General features: G+C 46.5%; 2 protein-coding genes across 4 annotated transcripts in view; both read left to right on the top strand.

Moving 5' to 3' along the window:
• Positions 1-985: 985 nt before the first annotated feature.
• RRS1 (ribosome biogenesis regulator 1 homolog) lies at positions 986-2,670 on the top strand. The gene has a single exon (XM_045455058.1). It carries the CDS (start codon positions 1,103-1,105, stop codon positions 2,198-2,200), a length of 1,098 nt encoding a protein of 365 aa, XP_045311014.1. The 5' UTR covers positions 986-1,102; the 3' UTR covers positions 2,201-2,670.
• A 1,554-nt stretch (positions 2,671-4,224) lies between these two features.
• Positions 4,225-11,741, top strand: part of ADHFE1 (alcohol dehydrogenase iron containing 1) — a 31,544-nt gene continuing 24,027 nt past the window's right edge. For 2 of the 3 annotated variants that reach the window (XM_045455046.1, XM_045455045.1), the window contains exons 1-2: positions 4,225-4,325; positions 11,255-11,292. In XM_045455046.1, the coding sequence (XP_045311002.1) occupies positions 4,267-4,325; positions 11,255-11,292 (97 nt within the window). In that variant the 5' untranslated portion in view covers positions 4,225-4,266. The remainder of the gene's footprint in view (positions 4,326-11,254; positions 11,293-11,741) is intronic. The other variant, XM_045455047.1, reaches the window with a different exon arrangement.

The following is an 11,741-nucleotide window of genomic DNA, read 5'->3' as shown; positions in this document are numbered from 1 at the left end:
TGAGCGCTCATATGTTCCAGACCAAGCTCCCTTGGAAGCATATTAACTCATTTAACCTTATAAAAGCCCTAAGAGGTAGGTACTACTAGCACCCCATCTTACAGGTGGTTTTTTTTTTTTTTTTTTTTATGTTTATTTATTTTTGAAACAATGCGAAAGCCAGAGTGCAAGCAGCGGAGGGGCAGACAGAGGGGAGACACAGAATCTGAGGTGGGCTCCAGGCTCTGAGCTTGTCAGCCTACAGCCCGACCCGGGGCTCGAACTCAAGAACCGTGAGATCATGACCTGAGCCGAAGTCGGACGCTCAACCGACTGAGCCATTCAGGCGCCCCTTACAGGTTTTTAAATAGGCCCAAATACCCAAAGATCCCACAGCACAGCCAGGACTGAAACTCAGGCAGTCTCACGGCAGAGCTCAGTGCTCTTCTACCACAATCCCGGAGAGGATGCGATTCCAGGGCTCTGGGCTTCCAGACACCAGCTCGCCGACGTGGGCGCACCCTCGCGTCCACTTAGGGAGGTCTAATTGCCAGCCCCTGCTCGCTTGCAAAGCAAATCAAATCTTCCACAATTAGCTTTATGTGTACCTGTGGGAAGTGTCTTTCTCGGCTCACACCCAGGACCCCCATGAACACGTCAGGGCTCTGGCAAAATATAATTTGTCTAATCCCAGAAAAAACTGAGAAGCTAAACATCCTGAGAACTGATTTACACTGAAATTGTTAACAGTCGCAGTGGGACCCCCTCAAACCGCGACCCCCCAAATTTGCACCGCCCCCTTACGCCGCTGCATCCTGGGAGCCACAGTCCCAATTAGGCCTGGAATTTGTAGTTTGGACTCCTCGAGCCAGCACCGCCTACCTCCGGGCCGCTGGTGAAGGGCCTCCGATAATCCCATCTGCTCTCCAATGCTGCTCTCTGCCGGCCTTTTCTCAGGTTGCCAGGACTGTAAGCCCTTTCCGGGTGCTCCGGAAGCGAAGCTTTCTCTTCCGGAACAAGCGTCTCGGCGACTGCACGTGGTTGCGTTGCCCGGGCTTTTGCCGGCGTTTGCAGAGAAGTAATTCGTACTGTCTCCCCGAAACGAGTGAGCCCAGGCGGAGCCATGGAGGGCCAGAACGTGGAGGAGCTGCTGGCAAAGGCTGAGCGGGACGAGGCAGAGAAGCTGCAGCGCATCACAGTGCACAAGGAGCTGGAGCTGGAGTTCGACCTGGGTAACCTGCTGGCTTCGGACCGGAACCCCCCAACGGGGCTGCGGCGCGCGGGACCCTCGCCGGAGGCCGAGCTGCAGGCCCTGGCTCGGGACAACACGCAGCTGCTCATCAACCAGCTGTGGCAGCTGCCCACGGAGCGCGTAGAGGAAGCGCTGGTTGCGCGGCTGCCGGAGCCCACCACTCGCCTGCCGCGCGAGAAGCCGGTGCCCCGGCCGCGGCCGCTTACACGCTGGCAGCAGTTCGCGCGCCTGAAGGGCATCCGTCCCAAGAAGAAGACCAATCTGGTGTGGGACGAGGTGAGTGGCCAGTGGCGACGCCGCTGGGGCTACCAGCGCGCTCGCGACGACACCAAGGAATGGTTGATCGAGGTGCCCGGCGGTGCCGACCCCTTGGAGGACCAGTTCGCCAAGCGGATCCAGGCTAAGAAGGAACGGGTGGCCAAAAATGAGCTGAACCGGCTGCGTAACCTGGCCCGCGCGCACAAGATGCAGCTGCCTAGCACGGCGGGCATGCACCCTACGGGACACCAGAGTAAGGAGGAACTGGGCCGCGCCATGCAGGTGGCCAAGGTTTCCACTGCCTCTGTGGGGCGCTTCCAAGAGCGCTTACCCAAGGAGAAGGCGCCCCGGGGCTCCGGCAAAAAGAGGAAGTTTCAGCCCCTTTTCGGGGATTTTGCAGCCGAGAAAAAGAGCCAGTTGGAGCTGCTGCGTGTGATGAATAGCAAAAAGCCTCAGCTGGACGTGACGAGGGCCACCAATAAACAGATGAGGGAGGAGGACCAGGAGGAGGCGGCCAAGAGGAGGAAAATGAGCCAGAAGGGCAAGAGAAAGGGGGGCCGGCAGGGTGCTGGCGGCCAGAGGAAAGGTGGCCCGCCCAGCCAGGGAGGGAAGAGGAAAGGGGGCTTGGGAGGCAAGGTGAATTCCGGGCCGCCTCGCTTGGGTGGCAAGAGGAAAGGAGGACAACACCAAGGAGGAAAGAGAAGGAAGTAATTTTCATCCTCGGACCCGCCTGTAAACAAAGAACTATACTAAATGTTAAGGGGGGGGGGGGGGGGGTTGCGGATCAAAGAAAGCGGCTTCTGCTGCCTTCATTGAACTTGAGGTTGAAGGGATAGGCTGACCTCCCCCCAAGACAGATGTAAATGTTGGACTTTACAAATGAAACCAAGAATTTGGCTGGAGATTAAAGGATGTATTTAAGGACATAAGAATCAGGGAAAGAATTTGGTGGAAACTGGAAACGAGTTCTATTTTTTAAAACACATCTTTTTTCTTTTTAACTTTGAATATGGTGAGAGGGAGAGGAGAGTTGGTCATATTTCAGACTTGTAATTGATTTCTGCATTATTTTTATGACAAGTGTATCAAAGCAGAGGGGGGAACAGAAAGATTACATTTTCAAAACTGGACTTACAAGTAACTGTTAACCAAGGTTATTTAATAAAAGTGTCTGTGTCTAATGTTGCTTTTGACTTATTGAGTGTTGGTAGAAATCCTAAGTAAAACCAAGGGGATACCTGGTTCAGATTATTTTCATTTACTTTCTAAAAAACATAAAGCAGTGAATTTATGATGATTTCAGTGAGGCTTATTAGGAAAACTCATACTTCTTTTGGTATCAGATATAATATTGAAAGTGTAGTAAAACTGATACCTCTTTGTAAAAAGATTTTATTGCTTTTTTATACTGTGAAAACATTGCCTTGCTGTAAATTATAAATTTGGGCTTCACTAAATAATAGTACTAATCCTCATTAATCCAGAAAATACTTTAATCCTCTTCAACATATATGTCCCCAATTTTTCTTTTAACTTCAGTGGGGTCTGTTTTAAGAAGAGATAAAGAAACCCACCAAATCTATAACTGGTACGCTGTTATCTTTGATTCATTTGTCAAACTGACCTGGTTTGATGAGGAGGTCAAATGTTGATAGCTATTATGGGTCTTTTTCCCTAATCTCAGTAACTTGTCTTTGTAAAAATGAATATCTTCTTTAAAAGATTCATAGTAGATCTAGATTCCAGGAGGGCCTTTTTGCTGCTGTTACAGCCCTGTGAGCCACTCTTACTGTTTTTTGGTCTGTCAATTGATAGGAAATTAAAGTTGGGAGTTCATTTTGTCTTTTTTTCCAGTGTTGCCTCATTTTTATAAGTTACCTTTAGAAATTGCTATGGAAAAAAAGCAAATTTCATATTCCAAATTTCATAATACATAACAAAAATTTCAAAATTCATAATACGTTAAATTTCAAATTTCATAATATGTTACTAAAAACACAGATGTCCAATTGTTACTATCTTAGGATACTTTGCCATCAATGGTCAACTCTTCCACAGGGACGTGAAGCACTTGGCCCTGCTAAGCCACAGAGTACAGTGATATCCTGGCAAGTTTGCAACTACTGATGAAATCATTTAATGGTACCTTAACTTCACCAAAAGCCAAACTTTTCATAGAGCACTTAACATCTTTTAAGTTCTCAACCGTCCAGGGTATGTTGCTGTTACTGTTTTGTTTGGGGATTTTTCTGGTTTTTTGTTTTTAGACTTGATTCAGCAGTCAGACACAGCACTGGCCCTGTAAGAGATAACCCTTGGTGGGCTTTTTGCAAGGTCCTTATTTACTATTAAAACAGTTTAAATGCAGTGTCTTAATAATTTATTAGGAAAACACTTTAGGAAGGCAAAGTAGCATTTTAAAGGAATCTGGAAGAAGAATGCCCTTGTTTCTCTCCCTTACCCTACGTCCCCAACATGTGAAATAAAGGGTTTTAAGTAGAGAGACTTATGGAAGTACCCAAGATCCTACAGAGAAGTTAACCTTTACCGCAATTTCAGAGGTGGATGGTGGGACTGCAGCTAAGGCAGCGGAGATTTTGACTCGTGGGAAAATGGTCCTGATCCGAAAAGGGCTAATGCTGTGACAGGAGACTTAGCTGAGGGGATAGGCAAGCTCGGCCGAGTGGGCGGGAACAGTAAGGCGGCGGCCAGGATTGGCCAGTGGAGGGGGTGGAGGGGTAGGAGGAGGGGCTGGCTACTGAGGAGACCCCACGGCCATGGCTGCAGCCACTCGTGCCCGGGTCGCGCACTTGTTGAGGCAACTGCAGCGAGCAGCGTGAGTGCGGGGCGGGAAGGCGGGGGGCCAGAGGATGCCTGCGTGCCCATGCCGGGGGCGAGCCACCCGGGCTCCACGTGTTCTTCCTCGGGTTACTTACAAGAACCTGGGGTAGGGTATACTGCTGCCTGCACCCGCTCCGCGTCAGAGCCGTGCGCCCGGTGGGATAGCATTGTCACAGGGTGCCAAGCAGCCATGCACAGCGCGGTGAGGCAGGTTGTACCCTGCTAGGTCTACGGTAAGGAAACAAAGGCCCGGAGAGGTCAGTGCCTGATCCCATGTCGTGGCAAACATTGGAGGTCTTGACACAGTGGACAAAAGACACATTCATGTGTCCAACCAACACATTTGTACTGGGTGTATGTTACATGCCAAAAACTATTCCAGGTGCTGGGGGTACAAAGGTGAAAGATTCTGGAGCAGTTTAAAGTCTAGCAGGTAATTGGATGAAGGAACAGGGTTTGTGAAATGGGCCTGTGGGGAACTCAGGGGACAGAGAACGTAGAAGAGAAAGATGGCTGTGTGAAATCACCAGGAGCTTCACTCCCTGGCATGTACAGGCAGTCAAGGTATTAAATGTTATGACATGTCTGACTCCCCCTCCAGAAATTCCAGGTGTATAGTAGCCACCTGATAAATCCTTGTGGAATGTGCAAATGCACAAGTCAGCCTGGGAAAAACATGTAAAATTTTGAGCCAATAGGTAGAGGTAAGGGGAAAGGAGAGGGATTAGAGAGGAATTTCAGACAAACTGCAAAGAGCAGCCCCTTTGGCAAGAGATGTAGTTCCAGGAGCTAAAAGTAGTTAAAATCTGGACCTAGTTTCATAGAAGGAGATGCGAATGGAGAAGACCCACCCTGAATAAGAATATAGCATTTATCAGGCACTTACCATGTGCCAGGCACTGCCCTACAGGCTTTACATGTACTATTAATAGTAACTGTAATCCTTAGAACAACCCTATGCCAGACTGTATTATTATCCTCATATTACATATTAAAAAAATAAAAGCATGAAGAAAAAGAATTTGTCCAGTTTCACACAGCTAAGCAAATGGCACAGCCATCATTTGAGCCCAGATATTCTAGCTTCACAGTCCTTGTTTTTAGTCCTACGCTAAAGAATTTGAATTATGTCCTATAGATACCGAAAGCTATGGAAGCAATAGTTCTCATTGTGAACCACTAATACTTTGAGATGCCCCATGGGGGGAAAAAATTCCATGGCCAAATAAATGGGAAACTGTTCTTTGCTGCATAGCGCTTTTGGAGAGTCAGGATAATTAGCACACGAAAGGCTCTTTCGGAGAAGTCCTACAGGATATAAAAAAATAGTTTAAACTCTTTAAACTAGTGTATTTAAACTCTTTGTTCTAAATCTGTGTTATCATAAAAATCTTTCTAACAAGGAACACCATTCATATCCTTTGGAACCAGTGTCACGTAGAACATGTTTTTGGAATGGTTGTATGACAAAGGAGTGTGGCATGATTAAAATCATGTTCGAGCTTTCTGGTGGCAGTGTACAGTGGAGAGGAAAGACTAGAAGTAATTGTAATGCTCCAGCTAAAAAGTGATAGCTTCAGGTACCAAAGAGAGGCAGTTGGTACAAGGAATAGATATGAGAAATATTGAGGAGTCGGTTAAAATCAGCAGGATTTTGTATCTGATTAGTGAGATGGAAGGAGAAGTTGAAGTTTCTGGCTGGGGTGCAGGTACACATTAGGGCCATTTACCAAGATGGGAACTAGAAGAAGCCTAGCTTTAGGAGGGAAATGATAACTTCCCTTAGGGATTTCAAACTGAACATCCCTCATAAGTCCAAACAAAGACCTCCAGCAGGTAATTGACTATATAGTTCTGGAGCTGAGGAGCGAGTAGGAACTCACCCATGTGTATAGAGGACTGTACAGAGGATGTGGAAGCAAAGTCCTTGGCAAACTGTAAACCTAGATGGGTTGAGAATAGGTCCTAGGGAGCAGCATTGTTAAGGCAGAGTAGCAAAATGGGGCTTTTTTTTTTTTTAATAGGGTAAGCATTTAAAATGTGGGAGATTTCAGATAAAAATTTTAGAAAGTTAGGAATGGCATCTTTGGGCCCACATTTCATCTGGGGAAAGTCTGCTAAGGCTGAGGTGAAGTGGGGGCCACCTCCTTTGAACAGGGCAAGCACTCCAGCTTCCTGAGAGGCCCTGGCATGCAGCCCACCACTTACTTCGCACAGCAGCTGCAGAGCCAGTCAGCAGCCTCTCATTTACATTATCTGCCAGCCTCCTTAGGCGCTTGGCGTTGCAAAAGATTTGCACTTCGAATGAAGGAAAAGGAGCCAGCATTAAAGGACAGGAACATAGCCAGACATATAGGAGAAAGCCCAGGAGAGAAGGACTGTACCTCCACTGCTGATTTGCAGTGTTCTCATCCCTGGGGTACAGCAGGAAACAAAACAGCCTAATATCCCTGGTGCTTAAGTGCAGAGGTGGGGCAGGTGGAGTGAACAACAGACTAGTAAAGTTTACAGTATATTACATGTTACTTAAAGAGAAAGTAAAGGAGGATGGGTTAGAAGAAGGGATGCAATTTTAAAGAAGATGGTCAGAGAAGACCTCACTGTATTAGTTTCTTATTGCTGCTATAACAAATTACCGTGAACTTGGTGGCTTAAAACAGCACACATTTATTCTGTTACAGTTCTTAAGTCCAAAATCAGTTTTACTGGGCCAAAATCAAGGTGTAAGAGGGCCACAGTCCCTTCAGCTCCTCCAGAGGAGAATCCATTATCTTGTTCTTTCCAGCTTCTGGAGATGCACTTCTTGCAACCTTAGATTATAGCTCCTTCCTCCATCTTAACAGCCAGCAATGTAACAACTTGCTTCAGTGGTCACATTGCCTTTATGTCAAATCTCCCTCTGCCTCCCTCTTAGGACGATGCTTCTGATTACACTTAGGGCCCACCCAGATAATCCAGGATAATCTTTCCATCTCAAAATCCTTAATATAATCACATCTGTAGGGTCCCTTTTGCTTTATAATGTTCACAGGTTTCAGGGATTAAGACCTGAATATCTTCCGGGTCTCAGCCAACCACACTCACTGAGAAGGTAACTGTTATGGAAAGATCAGTGGAAGGAAGGAGTGAGCCATGTGGCTCTCTGGGAAGGTACGTGGAGGTTGAGAATACCTGAAATGGTTTCAGAACATGACGACTGGAGAGGAGTGAGGGGGAGGTAAGGTCAGAGTTGTTGGGGGCCAGATAGAGAAAGCCAAGGAGGAGTACAAGGTTTTTTTGCCCTGATCAATCGGAAGGATGAAGTTACCATTAAACTCGGGTGGGGAAGAGGTTTTAAGGGAAGACCAGGAGCTGAGTCTTAGGCAGGTAAATATGAAATGCCTAATAGACATTCAGGTGGAGATGTCAAGTAGGCAGCTGAATCTGGAGTTCAAGCAACATGTCTAAATCAGACAAAGGTGGAAACCGTCAGTATGGAAGGCATTCAAGACCATGAGACAAGGTGAGGTCACTCAGGGAGTGAGTGTGGGAAGAAAAGAGCATTCAGAGTCAATAGCATGAAAAGAAACTAGGCCAGGAGCAGCCTGGAAGCCAAGGGAAGAAAGTATTGTCAGGGAGAAGAGAGTGGACAGGAGGATACCACTGATAGGTTGGGTAAGATGAGGACTGAACTGAGAACTGAGTGATATATTAGTGGGGTGAAAGGCATTAGTGACCTGGTAAGCTTAGACAGTGGAGTCATGGAGCAAAGGCCAATTGGAAGAAGTCCCAGAGAGAATGGGAGAAGAGAAATTGGAGAGAGCATGTATAGTCAGCTAAAATCAAGAAGAGAGGTGGGGGCGACATCAGGAGAGGGAAGAGGGACAAGTGAAGGTTGTTGTGAGTATAAAACAGGAAAAATAATATTTTATGCTGGTGAATAAGATCTATTGAGAGGGAAATTTTGATGATGCAGGAGAGAGATGATGCACTGCTATCCTTGAGTAAATGAGGGAGGCTGAGATTCCACAGGAGAGGAACTGACCTTTGCTGAAAGCTTGGCTAGTTTATCCTGGCCAGTGATACAAGGAGGAAGGCCAGAATAATCAGACCAGAGCCAAAAGGTAGGTAGATGAGAGCCTTGCTCTAACTGTGGTTTCCTCTGCCTCTCAGGAGGAGGAGAGAAGCCCACCAGTGGTTTCAGACTATCCTAAGAAAGTGGGGGAACCCACAATTTATTCTATTCTCCTTACCCCATGTCAGGTTCTGTGTCTTGGTACACAGGAAAAGAGAGAAGAGGCTAAGAGGATTTTAAATGTCTACATTTATTTATTTCTTCATTTACTCATGCCTTCAGTCAGTATTTCTTCAATCAGTATTACTTTGTGCCTGGTACAATGGTAGCCACTGCAAATAAAGTCATGATCAAGGGAGATCTTATCTTGCAACCACAAAATTTACAATGTAGAGGCAGATGGAAACAGGAGAATGGTGCCAACAGTACATGTGATAACAGTTCTTCTGGGGAGGGAGGCGTGGTACAGACCACAGAGAGACAGTACCTACCTGGGGCCTCCAGCCCTAGGGAAGACTGCCCAGGGGAAGTGACATTTGCACTGACACTATAAAGGACACTAATTTCCCAGAAGAACAGGGGAAGATATGTTCCAGGAAGAGGAAATAGCAAGCACAAAGTTCAGTTCTAGAGGCAAGAAAGAGAATGTGTGGCCCATTCAAGGAAAAGAACAAATTTTCAAGGAGCTCCAGAGATGGAGCAAGATGAGAGGCCAGGCTAGAGAGATTAGCTGGACCAGTGAGGATGCCCAGAGGGCCATGTCTGAAACAGGGCGGTGGGGAGTGGGGTTTGAGTGATGAGGAGGGGGGTCATCAAAGTACGTTTAAACAAGGGAGTGACATCACTGGAAATAAGCCCCTGACCACTGTGTGGCACAGGTGGAGCCAAGAGAAGCCTGTTAGGAACTCTGTAGTTATCCAGATGAGAGATGACACTGAAACCAGAGATTGGCAGAGGACCCAAGAGAAGTGGATGGATTTGGGTAGAGAAATATTTGAGGCCTTGATGCGTGGTTTGCCATAGAGGTGAGGTGTGAGCCCAGTATAGAACCCAACATTTAAGGAATGGGAGGGTGGAAAAAGAGCTGCAGAAAGAATAATTAGTGGAAGCCCAGGTGAGTAGGGAGTCCTGAAAGCCGAGAAGAGCACTTTGCCCACCTGAGGAGAATGTGGTCCACGGTGTTCATTGCTAGGAGAGCAAGGTGCTGAGGGGGTCTAAGTGAGGGTACAGCAGAAGCTGGAACTTGTTGAGACAGCAGCCAGATTTCAGGGGGCCAAGCAATGTGTGGGAGGCAAGAAAATGGAGCCAACAGATGTATGCCAGAAGGGGAGACCCAGAGGGTGACCAAGCCAGAGGGGACAAGAGGTTGAGACCTTTAAGCATGAAACTCTTAAATATGATGACAAAGATTGAGTGAGGAGGAAGACCAGGAAATACTGGACAAATGGAGGTCCCAAGAAGGGAAGAGGGGATGGGATTCAAACCATAAGTAAGAAGTAGAAATGATTAATCAAGGTAGCCTCAGAACCTTAAAAACAAAATAAAAAGAAGTGGGAAGGGTATAAGGAAGCATGTGTTCCCACGGTAGTGGGCATTGGAAAGTTTTGAGTCTGGCTGTTTTCTTCCCTTTGCCTCTGCTTCCTTGTCCTTGGAGGGGGTAAAGCAGGGAAAGTTCTCCAAAGTAAAACCCACCTTTGACGGACAACAAAGTTGGCCTTGCCCACTTTGATTTCCCTGCAGCAGCCTGAGGATTGCTCACCCCACTGGGATGCTCCCAGGACTCTCCACCACACTGGACGTTTTCAGCCGTGTCCAGGAGGTGGCAGGCTTGACTCATGGTAGTGCTCTCACCACTTCCCACGTCAGCTTTGATTTAAGTCTGTCTCGGAGGACTTGAACACTATTGAGCTCAGCACTTTTCCTTTCTTCCCCATCTTCCCCCTCAGATGTTTTTGCTCCAAATTTTAAGGGGGAACAAGGTAGTTGGGGGGGGCATATATTCACGTATCTGTTGGGATCCCACTATGACAAGATCCTCTGGCAAGAAATAGAAACATTAAAAAAAAAAAAAAAAAAAAAAACACCTTACGTGACACTCAAATGCATAAGCGAACAGGAGGAAGGGGGACTGTCCAGGAAATAGGAGGCAACCAGGACTGGGAAGGGACACAGAGCCAAGGGTAGAGAAGTGGACTGGGAACTGAGATAAGGTGAGGGATTCGGGGAGGAGAGGGTGATGGGCATGAGCACACTTCAGGCTGCTGGGGAGGGGGTGACACATAGGGGACCAGCACGAGGCGCCCAGGGGCTGGCAGGTGGCTGGGGCTGGGAGGAGGAAGGATGGAAGCAGTAGGTGGTGACCTACTGGTGGCCTGCAGGCAAGTGAGGGCTTCTCATAGGGCGGGATCCAGAGCCAGTTTCAAGAAAATTAAACACCTTGAAGACAATGGGGAAATACAAGTTCGAGTTCCCCTGGGGTAGGGGGAATGGGAAGGGAGGCACAGTGAGTAGTTAACCTACTCAACTAACTTGAGCAGTCAATTTGATCAAGCACCTAACCTAGTAAAAGAGCTGAACCTCACAGAGCACTGAGACCCCATCTCAAACTTAATTGTATCTCCAGAGGGCTTATCTCAGCTCCCTGCAGACATTTATTAAGTACCACTTGAATACTTCTTGAAAGAAGGATCCCGTAACACTGGAAAAATCCTGAGTCAACTTTTTTGTCCATGATGATTTCTGGGTTTTCCTATGTAATGTTTGCCAATAGCTACTGTTTTGACAGCATCTTAAGACTAGAATGTAGTGGGAGTTACATTAAAGCTTCTTCTCTTGCTTTTCTATTTTCACTTTTTTTTTCTTTTCCCTAGATGCCAGTGCCCTACTCATTCTCATACTTACTCCCAAGGTAATAATATATTTTGTGTTTTCAAACTGGCCAAAATTTCCAATTTCACCCCCCCCCCACCCCACCCTTTGACACTCATATTACATTTAGGCAAAGGATAAATCAAGAAAATCAAGGGATATGAGAGGAAAATTGAAATGGTTGCCTTTTCACTTGCAGTTGGTAATATGTAGTTCTAATTATATGATGGTAGCTGAATGCATGCTACTGATTATATGTTTGGCTTAAGTATATATTTAATACTATTTATGCTGTTTTTCTATTTCAAACAGAATTCTTTGCCAAAGCTACAAATAAGATTTGTATAAGCTTTGTGCTTTGTAAAAGCACAGATAAGATTTTAATACTGTCTGAGTCAATCAAACAGAATTAAGATGAAATCTTTGGAAGGTTTTAATTTATCTCAAAAAAGAAAGACGCTAAAGAACAAAGCAGTTCCTAGAAGGAAA

Source organism: Leopardus geoffroyi, chromosome C3 (genome assembly GCF_018350155.1).
Source record: "Leopardus geoffroyi isolate Oge1 chromosome C3, O.geoffroyi_Oge1_pat1.0, whole genome shotgun sequence".
Taxonomy (NCBI): Eukaryota; Metazoa; Chordata; class Mammalia; order Carnivora; family Felidae; genus Leopardus; species Leopardus geoffroyi.
This window is presented reverse-complemented; position numbering and strand designations above follow the sequence as displayed.